The 26,436-nt window shown below is 44.0% G+C and overlaps 2 protein-coding genes and 1 long non-coding RNA gene across 8 annotated transcripts in view; 1 reads left to right on the top strand and 2 right to left on the bottom strand.

Annotated features, from left to right (window-relative positions):
* LOC147251631 (kinesin heavy chain-like) overlaps positions 1–12,371 on the top strand; it is a 59,906-nt gene extending 47,535 nt beyond the window's left edge. Inside the window, exon 26 of the mRNA XM_086219450.1 lies at positions 12,060–12,371. The gene's annotated coding sequence lies outside the window, so the exon portion shown is untranslated. The remainder of the gene's footprint in view (positions 1–12,059) is intronic.
* arhgap15 (Rho GTPase activating protein 15) lies at positions 2,867–24,603 on the bottom strand. 6 transcript variants are annotated; one of them, XM_086219453.1, is made up of 13 exons: positions 24,575–24,603; positions 22,853–23,012; positions 15,881–15,952; positions 15,568–15,711; positions 13,643–13,732; positions 12,834–12,932; positions 11,871–12,006; positions 11,435–11,569; positions 9,459–9,557; positions 7,753–7,848; positions 5,150–5,284; positions 4,048–4,156; positions 2,867–3,164 (listed from the first exon to the last, which is right to left on the bottom strand). In XM_086219453.1, the coding sequence occupies exons 1-13, from the start codon at positions 24,586–24,588 to the stop codon at positions 2,981–2,983; spliced, it is 1,473 nt and encodes a 490-aa protein (XP_086075579.1). In that variant the 5' UTR covers positions 24,589–24,603; the 3' UTR covers positions 2,867–2,980. The 6 variants fall into 6 exon arrangements, with proteins under 6 accessions (XP_086075579.1, XP_086075580.1, XP_086075581.1 ...); XM_086219454.1 differs by having other exon boundaries at positions 4,048–4,153; XM_086219455.1 differs by having other exon boundaries at positions 7,753–7,830.
* On the bottom strand, positions 9,886–11,310 carry LOC147251632 (uncharacterized). Its single transcript, XR_015118640.1, has 3 exons — positions 11,167–11,310; positions 10,736–10,831; positions 9,886–10,619 (listed from the first exon to the last, which is right to left on the bottom strand). It is a non-coding gene; the product is annotated as an uncharacterized LOC147251632 (long non-coding RNA).
* Positions 24,604–26,436: the final 1,833 nt, after the last annotated feature.

Here is a 26,436-nt window from a genome sequence, read left to right as displayed (position 1 = left end):
TCTGACCCCCTGGTCAGAAATCTTGCGAGGAGCTCCTGTGCGTGGCCTGTTGATGATAAGGTGATGCTTCTTCCGCTTGCGGATAATAGCCCCAACGGTGCTTACTGGAATACTCAGATGCTTGGAGATAAGTCTGGAACCAGTTCCATTCTGATGCTGAGCAACAATCAGGTTGCGAAGGTCTTGAGAGAGCTCCTTGCTTTTACCCATCATGAGATGTGTCTTGTTTGACTACTTGGAGAAAAAACAACCTGTTTATAGGGCCATCAATTAGCACTCACCCAGCTGATGTTGGTCTGCACTTATAGGAAGTACAAAGACTAATTACTTTCAGATTTGAGATGGTACGGTGCCTTTCCTTGCCAAACTATGCAGCTTTCCCATGGTGTGTTCAATACTTTTTTCCTGTGTTATTGCACATGATTCCACATAATCATTCTTTATGGATTTGAATGTTGTGATTTCTTTTCATGTGTTGATTATTTGAGTTAATACCAGTGTCTGGAAGAAATGTCACATGAATTGCATCTTTGGAAATAAATGTAATGACAAAAAGTTAATGTGTTCAATACTTATTTCCCCCATTGTATGTGTGATGAATATATCAATGCGTCCATTAACCTAAACTTCTTCCCCGTAGGTGTCTGTGCTCTCTCGCCCTACAGGTCACCTGGAGCTGTAGATGTTGGGTCTGTGTTTCTCTTTTTTTCTACTCCTCCATGTCTCTCTCCTCTTATCCCCCTGCCCCCTGTCTCTTCTCCACCCCCAGCCCCATCTCTCTCCTCTCCCTCTCAACTCCAACCAATTGAGGAAGATGGCTGCCCACTCAGCCCAGTTCTGCCTGAGGTTTCTTCCTGATAAGGGAGTTTTTTCTTGCCACCATTGCAGAGTGTTTGCTCATGTGGGAATATTGGGTCTCTTTCATTTGAATTTAAGAGTGAGGTTCTAGACCTGCTCTTTGTGTAAAGCGCCTTGAGATGGCTGTTGTGATTTGGCGCAATATGAATAAAGGCTGACTGATCGATTGTAGAGGCCAGGTCACCTGGCGAAGCCCTTCATCACTCTCCTTTTTGGTCAAATAGCTCAGAGGTGTGTTTGATCAACAGGACAAGGACCCCAATCAATGATGGTCCAACTAAACACAAACCGGATGGGATGGTGTGTCGCTGCAGGATGCTGTGGTAGCCATGCTGGTTCAGTGTGCCTTCAATTTGGAATAAATTCCCACCATTGTGGGCAAAACACCTCCACACAATCACACCTCGTCCTCCATGCTTCACGGTGGGAACCATGCATGTGGAGACCATCCCTGGGTATCTGCACATGCTGTCTGCGCATGCTTTAATGACATCATAAAACATCCCACGTGTGGAGGCACTTACGTGATTGGCTGTAAAGAAGTGAGACATCTGATTGACCACAGACGATCTCCTTTTAGAAAAAAACACATCTGTGGATCAGAGTCACGTCAGGGGAGTCTCAAAGGTCTCACACAAATGCAGCGAGGTTTACAGATTAAAAGCCATTTGTAAATGCAGGTCCAACAGTTTTCATATGAATGTCACAAGCTACAAATATGTATCTAATGAAGATTGCAAATACTTTGAATTTTTTTCTATTTGTGTGTGCATCAGAAATGTTTATGAATCTCATTTTTTTGTATGTGAATATTTTTTACTTATATATGGAATGACACATATTTGTGTGTATTGAAAATACATTTGTGAGTCTTTTTTGTCCATTTATTCCTTTCTGTATGCATTTATTACTTAGGAGACTCTTGATCTTTCTTTCGTGAGCCGGTTTTGTCGTAGCGCTTGATGGTTTGTGCGACTTCATTTGGGGACACATTTAAAGTTTTTGCAGTTTTTTTGGACTGATTGACGTTTAGTCTTTAAAGTAATTATGGACTGTCGTTGGCGGATGGTGCTATACGTTCAGGGCATGTTCAGCTTCATCTAGTATTTAGAAGCATGGAATCAGAGCACAAACTAGGGCACTAAGGGGGTGTCATGAGACACCTGAGTATTCACAGGTGCATTCTAGGTGTGACATTGCTTCGACCGATCAGAGAGCCTTGTGTCGTTCCCTTGAAAGTCTGGGTTGTTCCAGGACTTGGAGCGTTGCTCACACTTCACTGTAGGAGAAGAGCGTGCTCTTCACCTGGAGAACCAGACCTCCTCCTGCTCCAGGTGAGGGAGCACTTGTATGTCTAATGGTTAGATACACAAGCAGCGAAAGGTGGAGAAGGTCCAGGAGGACATGTAGCAGGTCTGGGAGAAGGTGGCACAGGGAGGAAGAGTGGCAGGTCTGGAGGAGGTGGAGCAGGTCCGGAGAAGGTGGGGCTCCATGTCTTCAGGTTCTCAGGGTTAGTCTCCAATATCATGTCCTTCATAACCCCACTGACCAATGAGCAACCTCTTGTACGTCTATGGAGCAAACATCTTCTGTTGCTCCTCTAAATCAAGGCACCATAGAGGGACCAGACCAGCCTCAGTAACATGCTGGAGCACCTGGTGCAGGTGAAGCAGGTTCATTAGCTAGTTAAGGGCAGTGACTCTTGGCATGGAGACACTATTTGTGCAAGCTTGAAACTAGCAATGAGTCTTGACGTTGACGGTGCACCAGCTTGCCTCGTGCTCATGAATTGTTAAAATAGGGCCCGTTATCGAAAAACTAATCACTAAAGTGAAAATACAAATTTTGTCTGATGAATGGTAGAGACAAGCTTTTCAGGGGGCTGCATGTCTTACAGTATATGTTGAGACCTATGTTTGTGAAGGGCTTTGAGACAACATCTGTCACATACAACTAAGCTGACCTTTAACCCTAACAGGAAAAATGTTTATCCTTGCAAACTGAATTGAATAATTTGCCATCTTTGTTTTGGTAGGTGAAAATTTATTTTTAGCAATCCTTTTTGATCTTCAAACAATAACATCTTTGTCATCTGTGTCAGGATCCAGGCTGTATGCCCATGTTACTTCCTGTCAAGGTTGAAGATATCTTGGCACTTGATGAGGATGAACTCCACGATGTGGTTCTGGTAGAGCATGTTGATAGCCATGTTTCCTGTGTCCAGCTCAGGCCACATCAGCGTGGGGCCAAAAATGATTCCGATGCTCTGAGTGGACATTAGGTTCTTCTTGGAACACGCTAGAACTCTGAAACATGCCAGAAAAAACAGATGATCATATCGTTGCTTATAGTCCATTAAAGCCCAGTAGTTCAAATTTGGACATGTGCTAATCCTGGTTGATATCAGAGGTAAATATACTCTAAAAATGTAACAAATTTTTTTTGGAAAGAGAGCTTATATAATGGTGACACTCCCTGCAAATCCCTATAAATCATCAATCTGGAAAAACCTACAAAACTAAATGTATAACGCGATTTGATTGAGATCCATTCAGAGTAATAGCTTTGTGTGTCAGTCATGTCATCTGCAATATAACTGGTGTAGGTTGAAAGCTGTGTTCGCTTACAATATTGGGTTGTGAGGAACTCATGGGATGTTGTCCCCTGTCAAATCTTGACCAATTAAGGGGAAAGAATGCCAGTGACAGAAAGTCTGAGTTTTGTATCTAACCTCTAAGGACCCCCCTACACACACACACACAATATTTAAATAGAGGAAAACAAGGAACTTGTAACCATGTTAAGTGATGTAAATGTATATTGTCACCACTTCAGTATGTGCCACATGTTTGTGATTAGGAAAGTATTAAATGTGTTGTTAATATACTGGAGGTAGATTATCTGCAAGCTGCCTTCAGTTTTTGTGATTCACAGGATCATATTTCCTTGATAATATCCCATGTTTTTTTTTTACTCCAAAGGCATTTAAGCAGGCTGTGATCCTCAGCTTCATTCACCCACATATGTAACTGACAAGTGGCAAGTACAGCTAGCATGGCAAGTAGCCAAGTGCATGTGCATGAGTATGTTGGTTGAAGCTTTACATAGGTTTACTCTGAACTACTTCATGATGGACACAACTCTGTGTTATGTGTGTTGAGTTGATTGGATCAGATCTGTCAGTCATACCTTTGCAGGTGACTGAAGAGCAGCTTCATGGTGTCCTGATTGGCTTTGGGCAGCTGCTCGATCAGCTTCTTCATTGCTTGAACTTTCAGTTTGGGATCTTTGATCTCTGCTTAGACAAACAAAGGTAGTGACTATGTTATTAAGCTGATACTCACGAGTTTTTACCCTCAAAACATCTGGATGGGTTATGTAATAACAGATGCTGTACCAATGTATTTATGGAACATTAATTTTAACTTAGCACTAACCACTACTACTACTTTTAATGGATGGTGTAGACGTGAGAAGCGTTTGTTTGACAGTATGTACCCTGAGAGGACACCGTCTCCCCATAGACTTCCATTGGAAGGTGAAACGTGTCTCCCCCACTTTGACGGCTTATAAAATCCAAACCGAGTAATTCATTTAAAAACCTTTTGCATCTTTTAATCAGCAGAGTTGGGAGCGTAATGTGTGAAAGTTTGGAAGCGATAGCATTAATGCCCCAGGAGGAGATAGATTTTGTTGGGGGAGTAAAAAAAGGCCTGATTTTGACAGTTTTGTCCAATTTGTGGACATTCTGTTGTAGATAGGTGAGGGGTCAGAGTGTAGGAATTCTGCGTCTTCATGAGACGAGTCCAACAGTGTTGGTCCCATGTTTGTGGGACATTCGTGGGAGGAGTTATAGCGCTCCAAATTATCCCCAATGATCTTTTAGTTGTGTGGCTCCCTAGGTGGCGCTATAGACTTTTGTGTTGTTGTTTTTTTTGTGATTAGTGAATGTTTAGCCAGACTGGACAAGTGTGCCAAATTTCAGTGAATTTCATGCATGTTCAGGGGGTGAAATTAGATGATGCTCATATTGGGCGCTCATTGACAGCAAGAACAGTCCAGGACCAGGTTTTGAATGGTGTGGATGTGAAAACCGGCTCCAGGCCGTCTGGCCCAGCTGCCTCATGGGTGTTGGGGGGCTGGGACACTGGTTAGTGTGTGTCTGTAGTGTTTTTAGTGCTGCTAATGTGTTGCTCTGCCTAGCAAACAGAATAGGGTCTTCGCCTGAAGTACCTTCAGGCTCAGGCCCTAATAATATATGGCAATATGAAGTTATTCAGCTTGTACTAACTGATTGCGTCCACAAACTGCTGGAAGAAGCGGAAAGGGAACAGTGGTTCTGGCAGCTCACGAAAAAACATCTTCAAGGCCCCAGTGATGACATGGATGTCCTCCCACTGAGGATGGTCCAGGTCCAGGTCTTCCTCTGAGATGACACATAACATAACAGGATGATCAGCAGCATTATCATCTCTGATTATAATATATTTAATGGTAGAAAGATTATTAGTGTGTTATGTTTATTGAAATTGTTAGGAAATTATTTCTGTAAGATAAAGACTGTATTTTCGTTGTTAGTTCGTACCACAAAATTTCCCAACACACAAGATAAAATTCTCAGACATCTCAATTAAAGTTTTACTTGCAGCAAGGAGTCCAGGCAAAGTTCTACATCTGCACTGAACTGTCTCAGTGTCTTCCAAACATATATGCAAGGTTCCTCCTCTCAGTAGCTTCCCACCATGCCTTGTTCTTCTTCTTTCAAGGACAGTTCCGGGGGGAGCGTGTGGACGCTGGCTCCTCACTGTCCAAGGCCTTTCCCAAACTCTCCTTATCTCAGGAGTGAAAGCACAGCCTGATACATCCTGCACACACTTCATTTCTTGGTCTCTATAAGGGTCACAACACTATCATACAGTTCTACATCAGGCTAGAACTTCATGATAATAGAAACATAAATGTGTCTACATATTTTCGAACAGAAATCCATTCATGTCATTCCTACATTCTGTGTTATAAACTGTTTTCTTCTCTGTAGCAACATCTCCTGCACGTCTGTCCCTCCTGGTGAGGGATCCTCCTCCCCTCCTCACCCTGAGGTTTCTCCCATTTCTCCCTGTTAAAGGTTTTCTATGGAGTTTCTCCTCAGTCGATGTGAGGCTCTGAGGCCAGAGGATGTTGTTATGATGCCATGAAGCCTGGAGACAAACTAGTGGGGAAAACGGGCTCTACAAATAAAATTGCCTTGCCTTCATATCATTGAGTCAACTTTAATTTGTCTCATGGATATAAATGTCTGTTGCTTTATGACATGGGACTTGAGGACATACATGGATCTTTTATTGATGAGTGATGCTTTACTCAGTACAGAAACTGCTATCAGATACATGGTTGTCTTTCTAGCAAAGAGGGTGAGAAGCAAGTGTCACAATATGACCATTGGATTTCTCTCAACCACCAACATGAAACTTCCAACATTTAGTTTCACCTATCCCTTAAATTCCACCATTACAAAACCCATCAGGACAAGGTCAAGTTTAGATACTGACTTCATGTTTTGGACTCTTTGTATTATTGACTGTTTAGGATTGTAGTTCACATGTGTTACTTGTTTTTCACGTTCTAGTTTGTGTCTCTAATTATGTTTTAGTTCACTCTCTTCATTTCCTGTTTAATGTTGGATTCTCTTACTTCCTGTCTTTGTCAGTTGTCCACCTTTTATGAGTGTTTCACTTGGATCTTGTAAGCTGATCAGTCTTTGTCTGTCTCTGTCCTGCTCCAGGTGTCTCTCACCCTATCAGCTCCTTCTTCCCCTCTAATTTTCGTCAGCTGCTTCTTGTTAGGTCATCAAATGAGTGTATTTTAGTTTGGTTGTCAGAGTTGTTGTTTTTTTTGTCAGATATACATGGCACTCCACATGTGTCACCTTGTTCCAAATGTTGCTTTTTTTTTTAGCCTTCCATGTATTTTTCTTAGTTAAGGAAGTTTATTTTGGTTTACTAAAGTTTTTCTTTTTAGTTCTATATATGCTGCTTCATGTCCATTCTCTGCATTTGGGTCTTCCCATCACTGTCACCACAATTCTGTTGATCAAACTAGCAGCCCTGCAGCAATTCCCAGCTGACCTTGATTTAATAGGTATTTTAACAATGTCGCCTTTTAGTTATTACCTGAACAATGCTGACAGCTTGTAGGTGCCAACCACTGATTTTTCTTGTACTGGACTCACAAAATGTCTGAGAAAGTTACTGGAATAGAATTAAAGGAACCCTGCATCCCTATCGGTACACCTTCATCTTTATTGATCAAGTTCAAGCACCTTATTCTTATTGTGTAGCAAAACAAAATCACAGTGTGTCAACCTTGTTAAAAAAAAAGCATTGACCTCAGAAATGATAGCCATCCGTGTGACATGTGCTAGAAACAGAACCAGCATTTCCTTGACTGTAGACATAATGACAGTCACATTTACCTTTCCACAAAGCATTACATAATCTTGCTCTTTCTTCAACCCTATGAAGAATTCTGAGGTCTTTGCATGCTGGTCTCTTATGTCCCCAAACTGTCCTATAACAAATCTGGTAAAGCTGCTTTCTGTTACTCAAGCCCCTAAATAGAATAACAGCCTTCCATGGATGAACAGCATTATACTCTGCTCAAATATTATGAGTCTGCTTTGGTTGATAATATCACAATGGCATCAGCTAATTTAATGAGCCTCAGAGAGGAGAGCTGCTTGTGTGAGTGATCTGAGGGTCATCACCATTATTTATAGAATATTATTGAAGTCTTTCCTTTAACCATGTCAAGTAGAAAAGCATGCTTTTTGTATGATTGAAGAAAATAGATCAACACAACACATTACCACTGACAGTTTAATTCTTGATGACTGACCTTGATCTACAATGTAGCGAAGTTTCTGGACTGTGGCTAGATTTCCACTGACTCTGTAAATCCCGTCAACCTCCAAACCTGAAACACACAGCAAATCTAAACAAATTTCAAGTATACTGAAAGGCTTTCAATGACACGTGAGTTGCAGAAAGTGCGTTTAGAACGTTAGCGAGTTAACTTCACTTAATCATTCAGTGGAATAAATCACTTCAGTAATAGATGCTACAGACCTAACAGGCCCTGGAGCAGGCTCCAAGGTCAGATACAAGACCAGCACACAGGCCAGTCTCATCTCATGGACAATGTCATCCTCAGTCATCCACTAGTTATTTGACATTGATGGAAGGGTCTCTCAAGAGTTTGGTCTCATCTGATGAGGACCTCTATGAAGAGCCACGGGGAATGATTGACAGCCATCAGGAAGTGGAACCAGACATTACCAGAGAGCTGAACCACCATCTCAGACCTCCAGACTCTGTCTCCACTTTGTAAATAAATGTTCCAGTAGCGGAGACAAAGAGGCCACTGCAGCTGAATGAATGGTGCCAATTTTGATTTTAATGCTGTCATTGACCCGTGACCTGGCAATCTTTAATATTGTTTTTCATTTTTAACAGTGAGATTAAAGTGTGTTGATTATTGTTGCAGCTCTTCTATCTGCTTTAGTGGAAGCAACTGTGGATTATGAATTTTATATTTCTAATTTGTGAAGGATTAGTTTGCTCCCCTTGAGTAAAAACACACAACTCTCCTCCATGTTAGTGATTGGTCCTCCTGTGATCGCTCCACCTCTTTCATGTGAATGTGCTGACTAATGGGTGGAAAATCTGGTTAGAAGTCATAGGTTATAAACCACCATCATGGTACTGCTCTTTCCTGATTGCAGTAGTTAGGCTTCGTCAACTTCATCTGGATCTAGATAAGTTATCTGACTGCCAGTATTGAAATGTGACATCTAGTGGGCGTCTGACTTCCATTGCAATAGGACCTTACGTGAGTAAACACAATTAATACAACATACTCACATCTGCACCATTAACAGTTTCATTCCATACTGTAATGATGCACAGATCACCTCTGAATGACATTGACCCAATGTGTATGTTCAGAGGAAATCATTTTCTCAGATCTGTAATATCTTAAGAAAAGATATTGAAGACAAAGGACAGTTCAAGATTTCTTCGATCATTTTTCAGCATCTTTGATTCCCATGCTCAGATCTGCTCTGGATTAATAAATTGGGCCAAAATTTCAGGTCAGTTTACAGCCAGACACACCACACCAGTCACAGCATATGACTGCTGATAAATGTGGCAGTTTAAAACAATTGTCATTTAAATGTCACACCCCTATATAGTTTAGTTTTTGATACTCTGCCATGAAGAAGAACTCCTCCAACCTGGAGATAAAGAATCAGACTACTTTATACATCCCTGAGGGAAATTCCGTAAAGCAAGAATATGTGGCTGCATGTTCATAGATGATCACAATGGTCCTTGAGATTGTGCATATATGATCTTAGACTTGATGTGAGATTTGAGCACAGTCTAACCTCATGTCCATGTCAATAAATGTGGCAATTTGTGTGGAAATGATTCAGTGGCCACCATTTGCCCATTTCCTGTGGTACTTTTGATAAAATAAATCAGCTTTGCTTTACAGCAGTAGCTAGTGTCTGACTGCTTCATCAGATGCTGTAAAAGTACCTCGCTTGTTGACTGTGTTGACACAGATCTGAATGAATCTTGGCACTGTGGTTCTTTCACGCTGGCAGAGAGTCAACAGATGGCAGCCGAACACTCGATCTAGAGCACAAGAATTAATTATGACTCAAGAGGTTTGAAGTTGTAATAATGTGAGGTGTGAGTTAAAATTGGAACTACATCAGTATTGTAATTTCAGTAACATCCAATTCAGTGATGCAAAACAATGTACAAATATTTAGGCACACTTTGCAACAAGTCTCAATAGCAAGAATAAAGGGTCAAATCAATCAGCTTCCCCAAGATAAAGATAAATCATTGAGGGTTAGGCAACATGAAGACACATCCCTTCTGTGGAATTGTTAACTATCTTTAAAACTTGAATGCTGGTATGGGTAAGAGCCCCAACCCCCCCCCCCCCCCCCCGAAATTTTCCAAAGTCAACAACTGTTGGATCTATCATCACCAAACGTGACGCATATATGCATAAATACTGTTTATCCAAATAAGCACCTGAACACAATCTGAATGTTTCAATTAAATTAATCTCATTAATGGTCCCATCATTACAAAACTCTGTCTTGATAGTCACATCAAGTCAGTTTTATTTCTATAGCGCCAAATCACAACAAAAGTTATCTCATGACACTTTACAGGTAGAGCAGGTCTAGAACCAGGTTCCTTCAATGAATTTACACCCAACAATTCTCCATCAGCAACACATCCTGCAACAGCGGCGACGAAAACCTTCCTTTTTACAGGCAGGAACGTCGAGCAGACCCAGGCTCAATGGGGACGGCGAGAGAGCAGGAGAGCAGGACAGAGACAAAGACAGAGAATGGAGGAAGATAGAGAGACAGAAGGAAAGAGAGGGACAGAGATAAAGAGAGAGAGACAGGAAGAGACTGATGGACAGAGACAAACAGATAATGATTGATACATGTGTGTAAAGCTAGTTGGAAATCAATAATTAGAGGCCACCATCCCAAACATGTGCATGGGCCAATGTCCATCCATCCATTTTCTTCCACTTATCTTGTTAAGGGTGGCGGAGCCTATTCCAGCTTCCTTCGGGTGAGAGGCAGGGTTCACCCCGGACGGGTCACCAGTCCATGGCAGGGCCAACACATAGAGACAGACAACCATTGGCTCTCCCAGCCACGCCTACGGTCAATTTAGAGTCTGGATTAACCTGGTCCCTCTTGATGTCTTTGGACTGTGGGAGGAAGCTGGAGTACCACAGAGAACCCAGCAGGAACAGGGAGAACATGGAGACTCACCCAAAAAGACCCCGTGCTGCAGCTGGGGCTCCACCCACAACCTTCTTGCTGGGCTCTGGACTGCACCACTCTGCTATCCATGGGCCTATGTGTCCACTGAAATCATTGATGGCCTTTGCAAGTTATTATCAATATTAGTGGATAATTGGAGTTGATGTACGCCCTCAACCTTCTTCAGAAATGAACAAATAGGGGATTAGTCCAATTGATTCCTGCTAATTATATAGATATTGATATTAATGAGGACAATAATAATAAAAGTGCCATATTTCCTCCAATTTTCTATGATTCCCAACTTCTCCCAGCTGCTATAGCGATGCTATTTGTCAAAGCCTCTGTCAAAAAACTTAATTTTTACTGGCCATCTCAACGTACATTTCAAATCTGTCAAATTAGTTGTGGTAAAGTGTGTGTAATTGATGAAAACTTACAGAAAACGTGGGGTCTGCAACCGAAGGGTCAGTGGTTTGATCCCCACTTCCCCTGGTGACCATGTTGAAGTATCCTTGAACAAGATACTGAGCCCCTTAATTGCTCCTGATGGCCCTGCAATGGACTGGTGACTCTGCCTCTCGTCCAATGTCAGCTGGGATAGGCTACAGCACCCCCCCCCCCCCCCCCGTGACCCTTAACAAATAAGTAGTACAGAAAACAAATGGATGGATGGAACATGGAGTCTTTTAAATAATGTTGCTAAACCTTTAATAAGGCCTTTATCCTGCAGCGTCTGCATAGATGGACGTCTGCTGATGAATTTCCTCAGTCGGTCCTTCACACTGCTCTTGTCAGAACCATCTGAAGTGCTGTGTTTCAGCTTTGAGCTGCCAAACATGTCTGCAAGCAAAGATTCATTTTGATGGTGATCTTTGTCCATAAATTAACAAATCTCAACAATTTCAAAAGGAACTAGTCATTTGAATCCCCATGAAGGAAGGAGCTACTGCTGTACAATTGTTGAAATAGCTACTGTATTCATTGGGTCTCATAAACCAGGCCCTCCTCTTAGATAAAGTTTGCAATACCCCCCCCCCCCCTTACTGACAGAAGATCTCCCATAATGCACTTGGCTCCTTAGCATCTCTCATGAATTCTACAACCTGTGAGAATGTTTTTTCCTATCAACTCTGTTACTCACTCATGGAGCGTCTGTGGAGTGGGTTGCGTTGCTTGGTAATAGGTGATGCAGAGGTATATCCAGGTAGGGAGCTGTGTCTGGGCAGGTTCTCCGTACTGTTGGCCCTTCGCAGAACCAGACCTTCTCCTGCTTTAGTCTGAAAAATAAAGAGTTAACAGCCATTAAATGGGAATTTCGCTTTCCCTTCAGGGTGGCATGGTGGAGCAGCGGTCAGCACTGTGGCCCCCCAGCAAGAAGGTTGTGGGTGGAGCCCCGGCTGCAGCACGGGGTCTTTCTGGGTGAGTCTCCATGTTCTCCCTGTTCCTGCTGGGTTCTCTCCGGTACTCCAGCTTCCTCCCACAGTCCAAAGACATCAAGAGGGGACCAGGTTAATCCAGACTCTAAATTGACCGTAGGCGTGGCTGGGAGAGCCAATGGTTGTCTGTCTCTATGTGTTGGCCCTGCCATGGACTGGTGACCTGTCCAGGGGGAAGGCTGCTGGGATAGGCTCCACCCCCACCCCCACCCTTAACAGGAGAAGAGGGAGAAAATGGAGGGATAGATGGACTTTCCCTTCATTTCCTTTTATTTTTACACACGGCATCTTTCTGTCTATGTGTGTGTTAATTTGCGAATATTCTTTTTTGACTGACTAATGGTTAGGAAATGCCATCATTCACAATTTGAATAGATTTGTGGTATCCAATGAAGAAAAAAAATGTTATTCTCCCAGGGGTTTTAACAGATGTTTAAGATACACATTTTATTTTACTGTGACTTTATTCTAGTCCTTGTCATTCTTTATAAAATGGTTGCTCTTGAGGGGAAGTAGATGCCATGTCAATGGGGTCTATCAATTTTTGACCTGAGTGTATGTTGATCAATTCCCAGCCCACTGGGGAGTCCTGACCCCAATTTGGGAATTCCTGGATTAAAGATATGTTGGAATTAAAACCAGAACTCAATAATAAAGTTTGTTCTTACCAAAGAGTCAATGGTCTGTCTGATGGCGTTATACCATAAACTGGCGGTGGAGTAACTGTCAGCCTGGAAGAGGTACTGATTTCCTGTGTATGTTGTAATCTTGAAGAAGCAAAACAGAAGACTCTGGTAAGTTACCATTTCATGCATTACTACTTACAAGAGATCTCAGCTGCCACAGAAACATTTTTACCCTTGCTTGAGGTGTTTTCAGACCTTTCTGAAACAGATTTAATGGTAACAGCTTTTATGAATATGTTGTCATGTAGCAAACATAACTAACTTTCCAGTCATAAACACAATGAGAATTCTAAACATCAGAACACAATAGTACTTCAGTAATTAAAGAAATGACCTTTGTTTATCTCAGTGATAACTTAAGATAGCCCTAACATTTTAAACCCAATCAGGATTTTGATTTTGGCATTAAAACCCTGAGGATTGATTTACTTAAAATCTTTATGAACCGAATGAATGATACATGAACCAGAGAGACACATGAACCTTGAATATATAATTTTCTGAAAACGTAGTGAGAACATAGTCTAGATTATAAGCAAGGTAGCAGCAAGGGGGCTTGCCCGGGGTCCTTGTGGGGACATTTGGAGTCAGTCACAAATTCATTTTGAGGCCTCAGACTGTGTTTGAAATTGCATTTAGTTGTCATGTTCCAAGTGTGGCAATGGCCATTTCATGTAATCAAAAAGACAAAAGTATAAAGGTGTGTCTTTTAATTTAAAAAAAAAAAGAGATCTACACGACGCGTCTTTCGACTGAACCATAAACAGAGCATGAACAGGTGACTGTGTTACCTGAAAGACATTTTTCCTGCTGGATTTCTCTGTCGTCCACTCAATGATGGCACCACACAGCTGTACTACATCTGCTTTACCTCCTGCTTTCTGAGTGGGATGGGCACAAGGTCAGGGGTCACATAGGCCAAAACAGTGACAAGATATACAAACTGAAGGTTTACATGCCAAAGTCAAAGAATAACATGCACATAAATGAGAGCAGAAACTCAGCAGATGCTTTCATACGCTAAGGCATTCAGTCACCATGTCTTGATGAACATCTCAACAACCTCATGAGATGTGTAGTGATGTGTTGGGTTCTGCTCAAGAGCTAAACATTGACTAATTTCATGAAAGAACCTCTTGCTCTGTATGCCCTGTACCTGCTAATCATGCTTAAAACTAAAGGCAACCTTTGGATTTATGTTGGACTTTCATCAGGTCAATTGAAGTGATGTGTTGCCTGTGTTGGAGGAAAAGGAGTCCTTGTGGAACATTGGTGAGGGTCTGAAAGTGAAGAATATCCCCAAACTTTAAACAACATAGGGAGCCTTTTTGTTTGTTGAATAAATCAGACACTGCTGGCGCAGGGTTGTGTTTGACCATGAGAGTGGCTGGCTGAAAAATGTTTAAATGGGGCAAAATTGTTGGGAAAGGTTTGATAACTGCTGCATCCAAGTGTAGGGGCGTGAACAGGACAACACATAGGATGTTCTAAGAATGTTTAGGGTAACAATGTGGACATGGTTTATAGAACTTTACACCATGTTTCATTAAACTGTGGAGTTCTGTTAAGTTTAGAAAAACCTTCTTTCAAATGTTTAGGGAGGATGAAGGATACTCTGGTATGGTTTAGGGAATAGGTGTCATGGTTTGCAATTTGCACCACTGGGTTCTCCATGTCACCCGGAACGCACCACCACTCACTCCCTCCCTCCCTCCCTCAGCCAACCTCTTCTGCCATTCAACCTCAATCACCTGCACCTGTCCCCACACTATATAGGTCTCCCTCTCCCTTTGTTCTGTGCCAGATTGTGACGTATTCATTCTAAACTCTCCAGTGATATCTCTCGGACAGACTTCCTGGCTTTGACCCTGCTTGATTTGACCATTCCCCTTTGCCTCAGCTCTGGTAACCACTTCGGCCTTTGTAAACCGCAAGTCTACCTCTGTTTTTCCCCAATTTATTTGCCAGTTCTGTTTCTTTGGAAGACGTCTTCAGTTATCTGTTGGCCCTGGAGCTTTTCCCATACTCCTCTTGCCATCTTAATGACTCCAAATTACCTATTTATTCTTCACCCCCAACGCTCACCAATTAGTTATTCAGAGAAGGAACACTGCTTACGATTACCTGTTTTTTCAGTTGAGCTGCATTTCTGGCACAATCATAAAAAAGGTCATTTCCAATTCCACTCCTATTTCAAGTGTGTTTGCATTTGGGTCCATACTCTCCTCCGTTTCAATTTTTTTTGCAAAACATATATAGATGTTCCTTAGATGTACAGGTCTAAACATTGGTTCCCAGAATGTCTGAACCTACTGTGACAAACACCAAACAAAAGGAATATCTTTTGGAAGAATGGTTGTTATCCTTCCAGTACATTTCAGAAATTTGTAGAACAGACTGTCCCTTATTTTCATATATATATATATATATATATATATATATATATATATATATATATATATATATATATATATATATATATATATATATTTGTGCAGCTCAACTGAAAAAAAAAAAACAGGTCATCATAAGCAGTGTTCCTTCTCCGAATAACTAATCAGTTGGGGAATGAACAGGCAGTTTGGAGTTGTTAAGATGCCAAGAGGAGTATGGGAAAAGTTATGTGTGTGTGTGTGTGTGTGTATATAACATTGTGATCTAAAAAAATCAGTATCAAATAGAGAGAATAGATGCAGAGATGAGGCTTCTGCTTTACCGAACCAGTTTCTCTGGGTTTCTCTTTATAAAATTGCAGCTGTTCTGATGTCAGCACGGTCCAGATGAGAGTCCAGTTCTTCCGTTGCTTTTTCCCTCCTTCTGAGATTTTAGCCATGTTCAGGTATTCACTTTTCAAATCCAACTGAAAACACCCACACACACACCATGGATTGATTCATTACACAGTGGCTAGTTGTCAACCATGTTAATTCATCCGTGTCTGTCTGTAATACTGCGGTGCAAATCTAACCCTAATCCAAACACTGGGTATTACCTGAGATATTATAGAACACGTTGATTCAGATACTCACCGATAACTCAAATGCAGAGGCTCCTCCTCCACTGACAGAGTGCTGAGACTGATTCCTTCGGTGCCGCAATATCTGACGGAGAAGCAAAAAAAGTTACAATAAAACTTTGTTCCACTCGCAGATTCTGGTTGATCAGTCATCCAGAAATATCAAGATTCAAGACAAACCCTAAGCAACTGTTTCACTGTTGAACACACCTGATGAAAGATTTCATGTTTTTTATTCTCTTGATGTACCATCTTGTTCAACATTTACATTTTTTTCAATTGCTTACATGCAGTGGTCATAACGTTGACATCTGTTCTGTTACGTGTGGAGGGACGGGGAAGTACACCCATGAGCAGACAGAGAGGAACGGTGCACAAAAGAGGTTTATTGATAACAGAGGCTTGAGATGGGGACACTGGAGGCTAGAGGCAGGGAAACTTGAGACGGGGAGGCTCTGGTGACTTGAGGCTGATGACTGGAGACTGACGGCTTGAGAGCGTAGGACGGAGACTGACGACTGGTGACTTGAGACTCGTGGAATACAGTTAGTGACATACACTTGCCCAACAACATGTATGACGACAACGCATATAAAACATGTAATGGACCAGCACCGAACAGGGGAAACACAGAGGTTAAACACATGAGGGAAAACAAGACACAGGTGGTGCAATCACCCAGGTGAGACACAAGGTAATCACAGGAGGGAAGTCAGGAAGACAAGACATGACTACAAAATAAAAAAGGAAACATGAGACAGGGATCGGGACAGTCCCCCTCCCCCCCCCCCCCCCCTAAAAGGGCTGGCTCCCAGACAGCCCAACAAAAAAACAAGCCACCCTCCACCCACCAGGGTGGGTGGAGGGTGGCCAGGAGGTTGGAAAGGGTGAGAAAAACCAATAAATGAAGCAACAAAAAACACTCACTCGTCATGCCCGGGAGCTGAGCCATGAAACAGAGTCAGGGGGGCGGCCAAGGGGCCACGCAGACCATGGAAAGTCAGGGGTTTGGCCAGGGGGCCACACCAAGAGGCACAGAGAACCCGGGGGGAGGCCCAGGGTGCTGTGAAGAGCCGCAGGAGTGAGAGAGGCGTCCGCCGGGACCCCCTGAGCGGGAACGAGAGAGGCGTCCGCCGGGACCCTCTGAGCGGGAACGAGAGAGGCGTCCGCCGGGACCCTCTGAGCGGGGACGAGAGAGGTGTCCGCCTGGACCCTTTGCGGCGGAGCCAGAGTGGCATCTGCTGGGACAGGGATGGTGCCCGCCAGAACCCTCTGCGCCGGGACAGGAGTGGTGCCTGTAAGGACCCTCGGCGAAGCAGGAGTTGCGCCAGCCAGAACCCCCGATGCCGAGACAGGAGTGGCGTTTGTGGGTGGCAGTTGTGTGGCTTGGGTGAGGGCTGGATCTGACCACCTAGGAGCACGAAGGCGGCCAGCCTTTTTATTGCCCTTAGGCTGGGAGCTCCTTGGTTTCCCGGATGGGGGCCGAGCTGACCCGAGGGCTCGCTTCACAGAGTGGGGACCCCCCAAGACCAGCTGGGTGCCCGAAAAGTCCTCCTCCCTTTGTGACTCTCTCTCTTCCGTCAATCGAGCCATGTAGGCAAAGTATTGAAGGAAGTTCATCTTATGTGGGAGGGGAGCAGTCCGCTGGGTCCTTTCTGGCTGGTCCATTCTGTTACATGTGGAGGGGGGAAGTAGCAGACCCACGAACATACAGAGAGGGACGGTGCACAAAAGAGGTTTATTGATAACAGAGGCTTGAGATGTGGACACTGGAGGCTTGAGACGGGGAGGCTCTGGTGACTTGAGGCTGATGACTGGAGACTGTAGACTTGAGACTGTGGAGTGTAGACTTGAGGCCGTAGGACGGAGACTGACGACTGGTGACTTGAGAACCGTGGAATACAGTTAGTGACATACACTTGCCCAACAACATGTATGACGACAACGCATACAAAACGCATAAAACACGTAATGGACCAGCACCGAACAGGGGAAACACAGAGGTTAAACACATGAGGGAAAACAAGACACAGGTGGTGCAATCACCCAGGTGAGACACATAAGGTAATCACAGGAGGGAAGTCAGGAAGACAAGACATGACTACAAAATAAAACAGGAAATGCGAGACAGGGATCGTGACATTTTCAAAACCCTTCATGAAGTCTGCACTACAAAAATGTGTCTGAGCCAAACAATAAGTCTCCCCTCCAAAACATATCATCTACATATGTGTCACAAACTAACCTCAGTGGACCATAAAACTCACAAAAATTATCAGCCCGAAAGCAGATATCATCTATTTTATTTTAGCATTCTGATTTTAACAAAAGACATGGAGCATTACATAAATGATGAAATTGTATTTTTGAAAATCATCTGATTTTTCAGATAGACCCAGATTTAATTATGCACTTTTTCATCACATTGATTGCACTACATGTAACATGAATGAAGATGCTGCAATGATCCTCAACTACAATTTACAGCACTGAACTTATGAACAGGAGCAGGAGCATCGTCTGCGGTTTGATGCCTGACACAGCTGATATTTAGGGCCTGAGCCTGATTATGTTTGCTAGGCAGAGCAACACATCAGCAGCACTAAAAACACTACAAACACACACTAACCAGTGTCCCAGCCCCCCCCCCCCCAAACCCATGAGGCAACTGGGCCAGACGGCCTGGAGCCGGTTTTCACATCCACACCATTCAAAACCTGGTCCTGGACTGTTCTTGCTGTCAATGAGCGCCCAATATGAGCATTATGAGCATTACGTGCATAATCTAATTTCACCCCCCGAACATGCATGAAATTCGCTGAAATTCGGCACAATTGTCCGGTCTGGCTAAACATTCACTAATCAAAAAGAAAAACACCACAAAAGTCTATAGCGCCACCTAGGGAGCCACACAACTACAAGATAATTTTTAATAATTTAGAGCGCTATAACTCCTCCCACGAATGTCCCACAAACATGGGACCAACACCGTTGGACTCGTCTCATCAAGACGAACAATTCATACACACTGACCCCTCACCTGTCTACAACAGAATGTCCACAAATTGGACAAAACTGTCAAAATCAGGACTTTTTTTACTCCCCCAACAAAATCTATCTCCTCCTAGGGCATTAATGCTATCGCTTCCAAACTTTCACACGTTAATCTCCCAACTGTGCTCTTCAAAAATCTTTAAAAACTTTGTAATAACTCACTCGGTGTCCATTTTATAAGCCGCCAAAGTGGGGGAGACACGTTTCAGCTTCCAATGGAAGCCTATGGGGAGACGGTGTCCTCTCAGGTTCATACTGTCAAACAAACGCTTCTCACGTCTACACCATCCATCCCACAGCTCTACCAACCACACCACTGCATTCCTGACAAAAACCCCTCCAAGAACATGGTGTTCTGTGTCCCTCTGGACCAGCGTATGCAGACTTCTTCCTCTTGTCCCACTCCAGTCCTGGTGCTCCTCCTCTCTCTCCACTCTAGCACAGATCAGAGACAGAGCAGTGGGGGAGGGGTTCTTAAAGGGCCAGCTCTCAGCTCTGCTCTCACTCTAGCACAGATCAGAGACAGAGCAGTGAGGGAGGGGTTCTTAAAGGGCCAGCTCTCAGCTCTGCTCTCACTCTAGCACAGATCAGAGACAGAGCAGTGAGGGAGGGGTTCTTAAAGGGCCAGCTCTCAGCTCTGCTCTCCACTCTAGCACAGATCAAAGACAGAGCAGTGGAGGAGGGGTTCTTAAAGGGCCAGCTCTCAGCTCTGCTCTCACTCTAGCACAGATCAAAGACAGAGCAGTGGGGGAGGGGTTCTTAAAGGGCCAGCTCTCAGCTCTGCTCTCACTCTAGCACAGATCAAAGACAGAGCAGTGGGGGAGGGGTTCTTAAAGGGCCAGCTCTCAGCTCTGCTCTCACTCTAGCACAGATCAGAGACAGAGCAGTGGGGAGGGGTTCTTAAAGGGCCAGCTCTCAGCTCTGCTCTCACTCTAGCACAGATCAAAGACAGAGCAGTGGGGGAGGGGTTCTTAAAGGGCCAGCTCTCAGCTCTGCTCTCACTCTAGCACAGATCAGAGACAGAGCAGTGGGGGAGGGGTTCTTAAAGGGCCAGCTCTCAGCTCTGCTCTCACTCTAGCACAGATCAGAGACAGAGCAGTGAGGGAGGGGTTCTTAAAGGGCCAGCTCTCAGCTCTGCTCTCACTCTAGCACAGATCAAAGACAGAGCAGTGGGGGAGGGGTTCTTAAAGGGCCAGCTCTCAGCTCTGCTCTCACTCTAGCACAGATCAAAGACAGAGCAGTGGGGAGGGGTTCTTAAAGGGCCAGCTCTCAGCTCTGCTCTCACTCTAGCACAGATCAGAGACAGAGCAGTGAGGGAGGGGTTCTTAAAGGGCCAGCTCTCAGCTCTGCTCTCACTCTAGCACAGATCAAAGACAGAGCAGTGGGGAGGGGTTCTTAAAGGGCCAGCTCTCAGCTCTGCTCTCACTCTAGCACAGATCAGAGACAGAGCAGTGGGGGAGGGGTTCTTAAAGGGCCAGCTCTCAGCTCTGCTCTCCACTCTAGCACAGATCAGAGACAGAGCAGTGGGGGAGGGGTTCTTAAAGGGCCAGCTCTCAGCTCTGCTCTCACTCTAGCACAGAGCAGTGGGGGAGGGGGTTCTTAAAGGGCCAGCTCTCAGCTCTGCTCTCACTCTAGCACAGATCAGAGACAGAGCAGTGGGGGAGGGGTTCTTAAAGGGCCAGCTCTCAGCTCTGCTCTCTCTCTCTGATCAGAGACAGAGCAGTGGGGGAGGGGTTCTTAAAGGGCCAGCTCTCAGCTCTGCTCTCACTCTAGCACAGATCAAAGACAGAGCAGTGGGGAGGGGTTCTTAAAGGGCCAGCTCTCAGCTCTGCTCTCACTCTAGCACAGATCAGAGACAGAGCAGTGAGGGAGGGGTTCTTAAAGGGCCAGCTCTCAGCTCTGCTCTCACTCTAGCACAGATCAGAGACAGAGCAGTGAGGGAGGGGTTCTTAAAGGGCCAGCTCTCAGCTCTGCTCTCACTCTAGCACAGATCAAAGACAGAGCAGTGGGGGAGGGGTTCTTAAAGGGCCAGCTCTCAGCTCTGCTCTCACTCTAGCACAGATCAGAGACAGAGCAGTGGGGGAGGGGTTCTTAAAGGGCCAGCTCTCAGCTCTGCTCTCACTCTAGCACAGATCAGAGACAGAGCAGTGAGGGAGGGGTTCTTAAAGGGCCAGCTCTCAGCTCTGCTCTCACTCTAGCACAGATCAAAGACAGAGCAGTGGGGGAGGGGTTCTTAAAGGGCCAGCTCTCAGCTCTGCTCTCACTCTAGCACAGATCAAAGACAGAGCAGTGGGGAGGGGTTCTTAAAGGGCCAGCTCTCAGCTCTGCTCTCACTCTAGCACAGATCAGAGACAGAGCAGTGAGGGAGGGGTTCTTAAAGGGCCAGCTCTCAGCTCTGCTCTCACTCTAGCACAGATCAAAGACAGAGCAGTGGGGAGGGGTTCTTAAAGGGCCAGCTCTCAGCTCTGCTCTCACTCTAGCACAGATCAGAGACAGAGCAGTGGGGGAGGGGTTCTTAAAGGGCCAGCTCTCAGCTCTGCTCTCCACTCTAGCACAGATCAGAGACAGAGCAGTGGGGGAGGGGTTCTTAAAGGGCCAGCTCTCAGCTCTGCTCTCACTCTAGCACAGAGCAGTGGGGGAGGGGGTTCTTAAAGGGCCAGCTCTCAGCTCTGCTCTCACTCTAGCACAGATCAGAGACAGAGCAGTGGGGGAGGGGTTCTTAAAGGGCCAGCTCTCAGCTCTGCTCTCTCTCTCTGATCAGAGACAGAGCAGTGGGGGAGGGGTTCTTAAAGGGCCAGCTCTCAGCTCTGCTCTCACTCTAGCACAGATCAAAGACAGAGCAGTGGGGAGGGGTTCTTAAAGGGCCAGCTCTCAGCTCTGCTCTCACTCTAGCACAGATCAGAGACAGAGCAGTGAGGGAGGGGTTCTTAAAGGGCCAGCTCTCAGCTCTGCTCTCACTCTAGCACAGATCAGAGACAGAGCAGTGAGGGAGGGGTTCTTAAAGGGCCAGCTCTCAGCTCTGCTCTCACTCTAGCACAGATCAAAGACAGAGCAGTGGGGGAGGGGTTCTTAAAGGGCCAGCTCTCAGCTCTGCTCTCACTCTAGCACAGATCAAAGACAGAGCAGTGGGGAGGGGTTCTTAAAGGGCCAGCTCTCAGCTCTGCTCTCACTCTAGCACAGATCAGAGACAGAGCAGTGAGGGAGGGGTTCTTAAAGGGCCAGCTCTCAGCTCTGCTCTCACTCTAGCACAGATCAAAGACAGAGCAGTGGGGAGGGGTTCTTAAAGGGCCAGCTCTCAGCTCTGCTCTCACTCTAGCACAGATCAGAGACAGAGCAGTGGGGGAGGGGTTCTTAAAGGGCCAGCTCTCAGCTCTGCTCTCCACTCTAGCACAGATCAGAGACAGAGCAGTGGGGGAGGGGTTCTTAAAGGGCCAGCTCTCAGCTCTGCTCTCACTCTAGCACAGAGCAGTGGGGGAGGGGGTTCTTAAAGGGCCAGCTCTCAGCTCTGCTCTCACTCTAGCACAGATCAGAGACAGAGCAGTGGGGGAGGGGTTCTTAAAGGGCCAGCTCTCAGCTCTGCTCTCTCTCTCTGATCAGAGACAGAGCAGTGGGGGAGGGGTTCTTAAAGGGCCAGCTCTCAGCTCTGCTCTCACTCTCTGATCAGACTCAGGCTTCTAACTCCTCAACTACAAGGCCTCCACACTGGCCCAGGACACCCTTGGATTCAGGCCAGGGCTCAGGCCCTCACAACGCTGCTTGCAGCTTTAATTTGTAATTATTGTTGCTGCTATGTTTCTTAGTCTGCAGCTGTTTGATGTCACATGAGATTTTATTTCGACGGTGATGTATTGACCTGGTCCTTTCTGGTGGGAGTATCCTCAGGTGTGACTACAGACCAGAGTGAGATTGAAGTCTGCTGTGGTGAACTTACAGGTATCTGAAAGAAATCCGACTCCTGGAGCACCATGGACTTGGACTGGCTGTGACGGTCTCCTGAGCTTTGTGAGTTCTTGACACGCATCATCACCACACTGTTCTGCTGAGAGGGAATCAGTGGTTGCTGTTTTACTGCATCTGCAACATTTGTGATTCTGTGGATTAAGAAAATAAAAGGATGGTATGTCAACTGTTTTACATCATTTATTCTTTCACTTCATTAATTTGTAAGTCACAAACATATAAATCCTTCAAAGAGTATTAGTATATCCTCTATAAACTACATTGTTGTTTAATTGTGGACAGTAACATCAACGGCTTAGGTTGAAAATGTTTTCAATCCAGTCAATCCAACTAGAAGGACTTTGTTCCGGTCTAAATTCCTGTTTGCAGATCTGCTCGCTCTACTTTGATTTCACAACATTTCTCTCTTTCTTACTCTGTCTGCCCAATGTGAGAAAATTCCTTGTTAAGACTATTAAACCTGAGCTGCCAAATAATCATATAAGTATTCAGATCAGAGGGCCAACAAACATTAATCTAAAAAGTGCTGTTGTTTTATATTATTGGAAATATTGAACAGTAATTTACACACGATGACACCAATCCTATTTATTTATTTATTTATTTTGTCATGAGCAGCTATGGTGGTGTTGTTTGTTTATGATTGTTGGTCTTTTTGTGTTGGGAGTATATAAAAAAGAGACACAGGAAGTAAGAAAAGCTAGTACTGGTACTACGGTACTGAGTAGAAAAGATGTAGGAATTATTAAGCCGATGCTTCTTCCTACTCCTTTTCAAATGTGCAAAATATCAACTTAAGTGCTAAAGTGTGATTTATATCATTCACGTGTCTGAAAAAACCCTTCATTCATTCATCCATCCATCCTATCCAGATGCAAGTTTGAATTAAACTTTAATGTTGTAAGAGAACTGATCTCTGTCAAACTAAACCTTGAAACTACCAACACTATCAGAGATTTATATTTGGTTGCCCTGTGAGCAGCCTTCAATGTCAGGACAGTGTCCAACACTGAACACAATTGATGGATGCAGCTGACTGTGATGCATTAAGTTTAAATATGACACTCATAGTACTACAGACATTCTATCCATCAATCTTTTAATGGCTGTGTACCTGATGAATAATTATACTCAGCAGGTGCTCCTTTAATCAAGGAATCTAAACATTTGACAGAGATATGACGATTACACCTGCTGCAGAGTTGAGAGTGACATTTGCTTGAGCCTCAAGGTTCCAAAGTGCATTAAATGTGTTAATGTGGCACTTCTGCATTTGAATATGAAACCACATTCTTAACCAGAGCAGCGTCAGCTGCTTCCTTTTGTGCAGACAGCAAGTGAAACAATGACAGTTTATGGAAACAAAATTTAAGAAAACTACAACCGAAAACAGTCATGGACATGTAGATTGTATTTTAGTAACCACTGAAAACTGTGAAACTATAAAATATTAGGTCCTTAACTTTAACTGCACAACTAGTCGGCAGCTGAATTAAATTCAGCTTGTGAATTTTAAGAAATTTATGATTCATGTACTCAATTTCCTCCATGAGCAACTCAACAGTTTGTCTGTCCTTCACAACCACAACTAAATGTGTTCTGGTTTGTAATGATAAACTGATGCGTACAAACATGCAGATTCACTAGCACAAAGACATGATTAAGAGTGAGGGCTGAGTAAATGGGAACTCACCTCATACCCGCCATTATCACAAGAGGAGTCGAGGCTGACTGATAGAGGAAGTAGGATTTGTCATGTGGTGTTTTCATGCCTCACTCTGCTGCGACCATTTCCTGCCACTTCCGCCAGTTGATGTACAAATGTCTGCAGGCAGCAACTTTTTTTGTTATTGACAGACCCACTGATGGAAGTAAAAGTTGACACTGTATTGCACATTATGCCATTACTATTATAAGAGTCAGTTATTTTACTGTCATGACATGCCAAATTTAAAATACATTATCTTAGGCTTGTCTCAAGAGACCATTTCTTTTCAGTTTGAGTGGTTTGCTGTTGATGACTATACATGCATTTTCAGATTCCTTACTGACCAGTATATTGATAATCAAGGCAACTTTTAAATAATTAAGTAAATTGAAATTGAATTTAAAACATAACGTTTCCTCGCATGTCAAGTTATGAGTTTTTAGGTATCCTATGTGACAACCATGTACAGTCATCTTCGACAGTGCTTTGTTAAATTTAGGGCAAGTGAGACAGAAATAAAGGCAGGAGAGTGAGAGGGCCAAACCAAAAACATTCTTCTTATAAATAAGCTAACCTATGCTGGACTGTGATAGTGGGCTGTTCAGTTGTGTGCGTACATACCACATTATTTTCAGACACAATGTACTTCAAATTTTAAAAACCCAAACATATATTTTAAAGTTGTTAAACATCATTAAGTAATTTTCCCATGTTTTTTTTTTAAAGAAAGTTCCCAGCCATCACTTGCATTTTGGAACTTTTTCACCTGTTTTTTTTTTTCTTTTAATTTGTGCTTTTATGATGTGATTTAAATAAATGTGTAACGAATATTCATTAGTGTAGGTTTAGTGCTTTGTTTTTTAGAATAGGTTTTGAAAGTAGACTATAAAAATGGATAAAATGTGCAAGCATTATGTAATGGCAGTTACATTGTGTGAAAGGAGACATTTTTTCCCATTTTAGCACAAAACAATGTATTTAGTGTCAAATTTGTTGCTATGAAGAAACGTTGATTTTAACACCCTTTCCTACTATGGATGGGGCAACACACAGTCTTACCAAAACAGTCCAACAGTTCAACTCCCAATCTCACGATGTCAGAGTGTCAAAAACATAATCTATTTTAATTTATTCATTTATTTATTTTTTTATGTTTAATTTTATTAGGAATGGTATTGGTTAATTGATAAAGCTACCGGACTGAGGCTCAGGAGTGTATAGAAAGAGAGAACAGGGACAGGATAGGGAAGACAAGGGGGAGGGGGGAGACAAAAACAACAACAGCAATAGCAGAAAAACAAACAAACAAAGAAAAAGTAACAACAACAGAGAGGAGAAAAGAAAAAAAAAAGGAAAAAACATTGGTTACAGAATTTCCGGTGCAGGCTTACCATTTGGTTTAATATAATTTTTAGATAAATGTCTTGAGTGTGTGTTTATGGGTCAGTTGTGCACCGCATGCGTGTTTGTGTGTGTGTGTGTGTGTGCTACGGTTTGTCTTGGATGGTGTGTGTAGCTGGCTGTAGCTGATGTGGGGGGGCCAGGACATCACACCCCCAGTCCAGGATAGCAGGTAGGTCAGGACCAGGCCACCAGAGCACCCAGAAACCCCCAGGACATGGGGAGCCCCAGGCCACCCCTCCCCCAAGGAAACAGCCACAGGCCCAACCCATGCCAGGACCCATAGGTGCTCATGCTCACAGCATGAGCAGAGCCCAGGGGCATAGAGCCCCGTCTGGCCTGAGATCTGACCAGAGCCCCCCAAGAGGTCCGCCAGCGGTTAGGGGTTAGGGTTAGGGTTAGGGGAAGGGGAAAAACTCCTCTCCAACCAGGAGAGGAAAAGCACG

The sequence above is a fragment of the Aulostomus chinensis genome, chromosome 12 (assembly GCF_037954235.1).
Source record: "Aulostomus chinensis isolate RoL2024-O1b breed Wild chromosome 12, RoL_Achi_v1.0, whole genome shotgun sequence".
NCBI lineage: Eukaryota > Metazoa > Chordata > Actinopteri > Syngnathiformes > Aulostomidae > Aulostomus > Aulostomus chinensis.
The sequence above is the reverse complement of the archived record's forward strand: the minus strand, read 5'-3'. Positions and strand labels throughout refer to the sequence as shown.

What these genes read in the sequence shown, in the direction of transcription:
- arhgap15 (XM_086219453.1), bottom strand. An exon ending in CCTCTGCATTTGAGTTATCG is followed by an intron (nt 15,712 to 15,880) that starts GTGAGTATCTGA and finishes GGGTGTTTTCAG; the next exon opens with TTGGATTTGAAAAGTGAATA. An exon ending in GGATAAAGGCCTTATTAAAG is followed by an intron (nt 9,558 to 11,434) that starts GTTTAGCAACAT and finishes CTTGTGCTCTAG; the next exon opens with ATCGAGTGTTCGGCTGCCAT.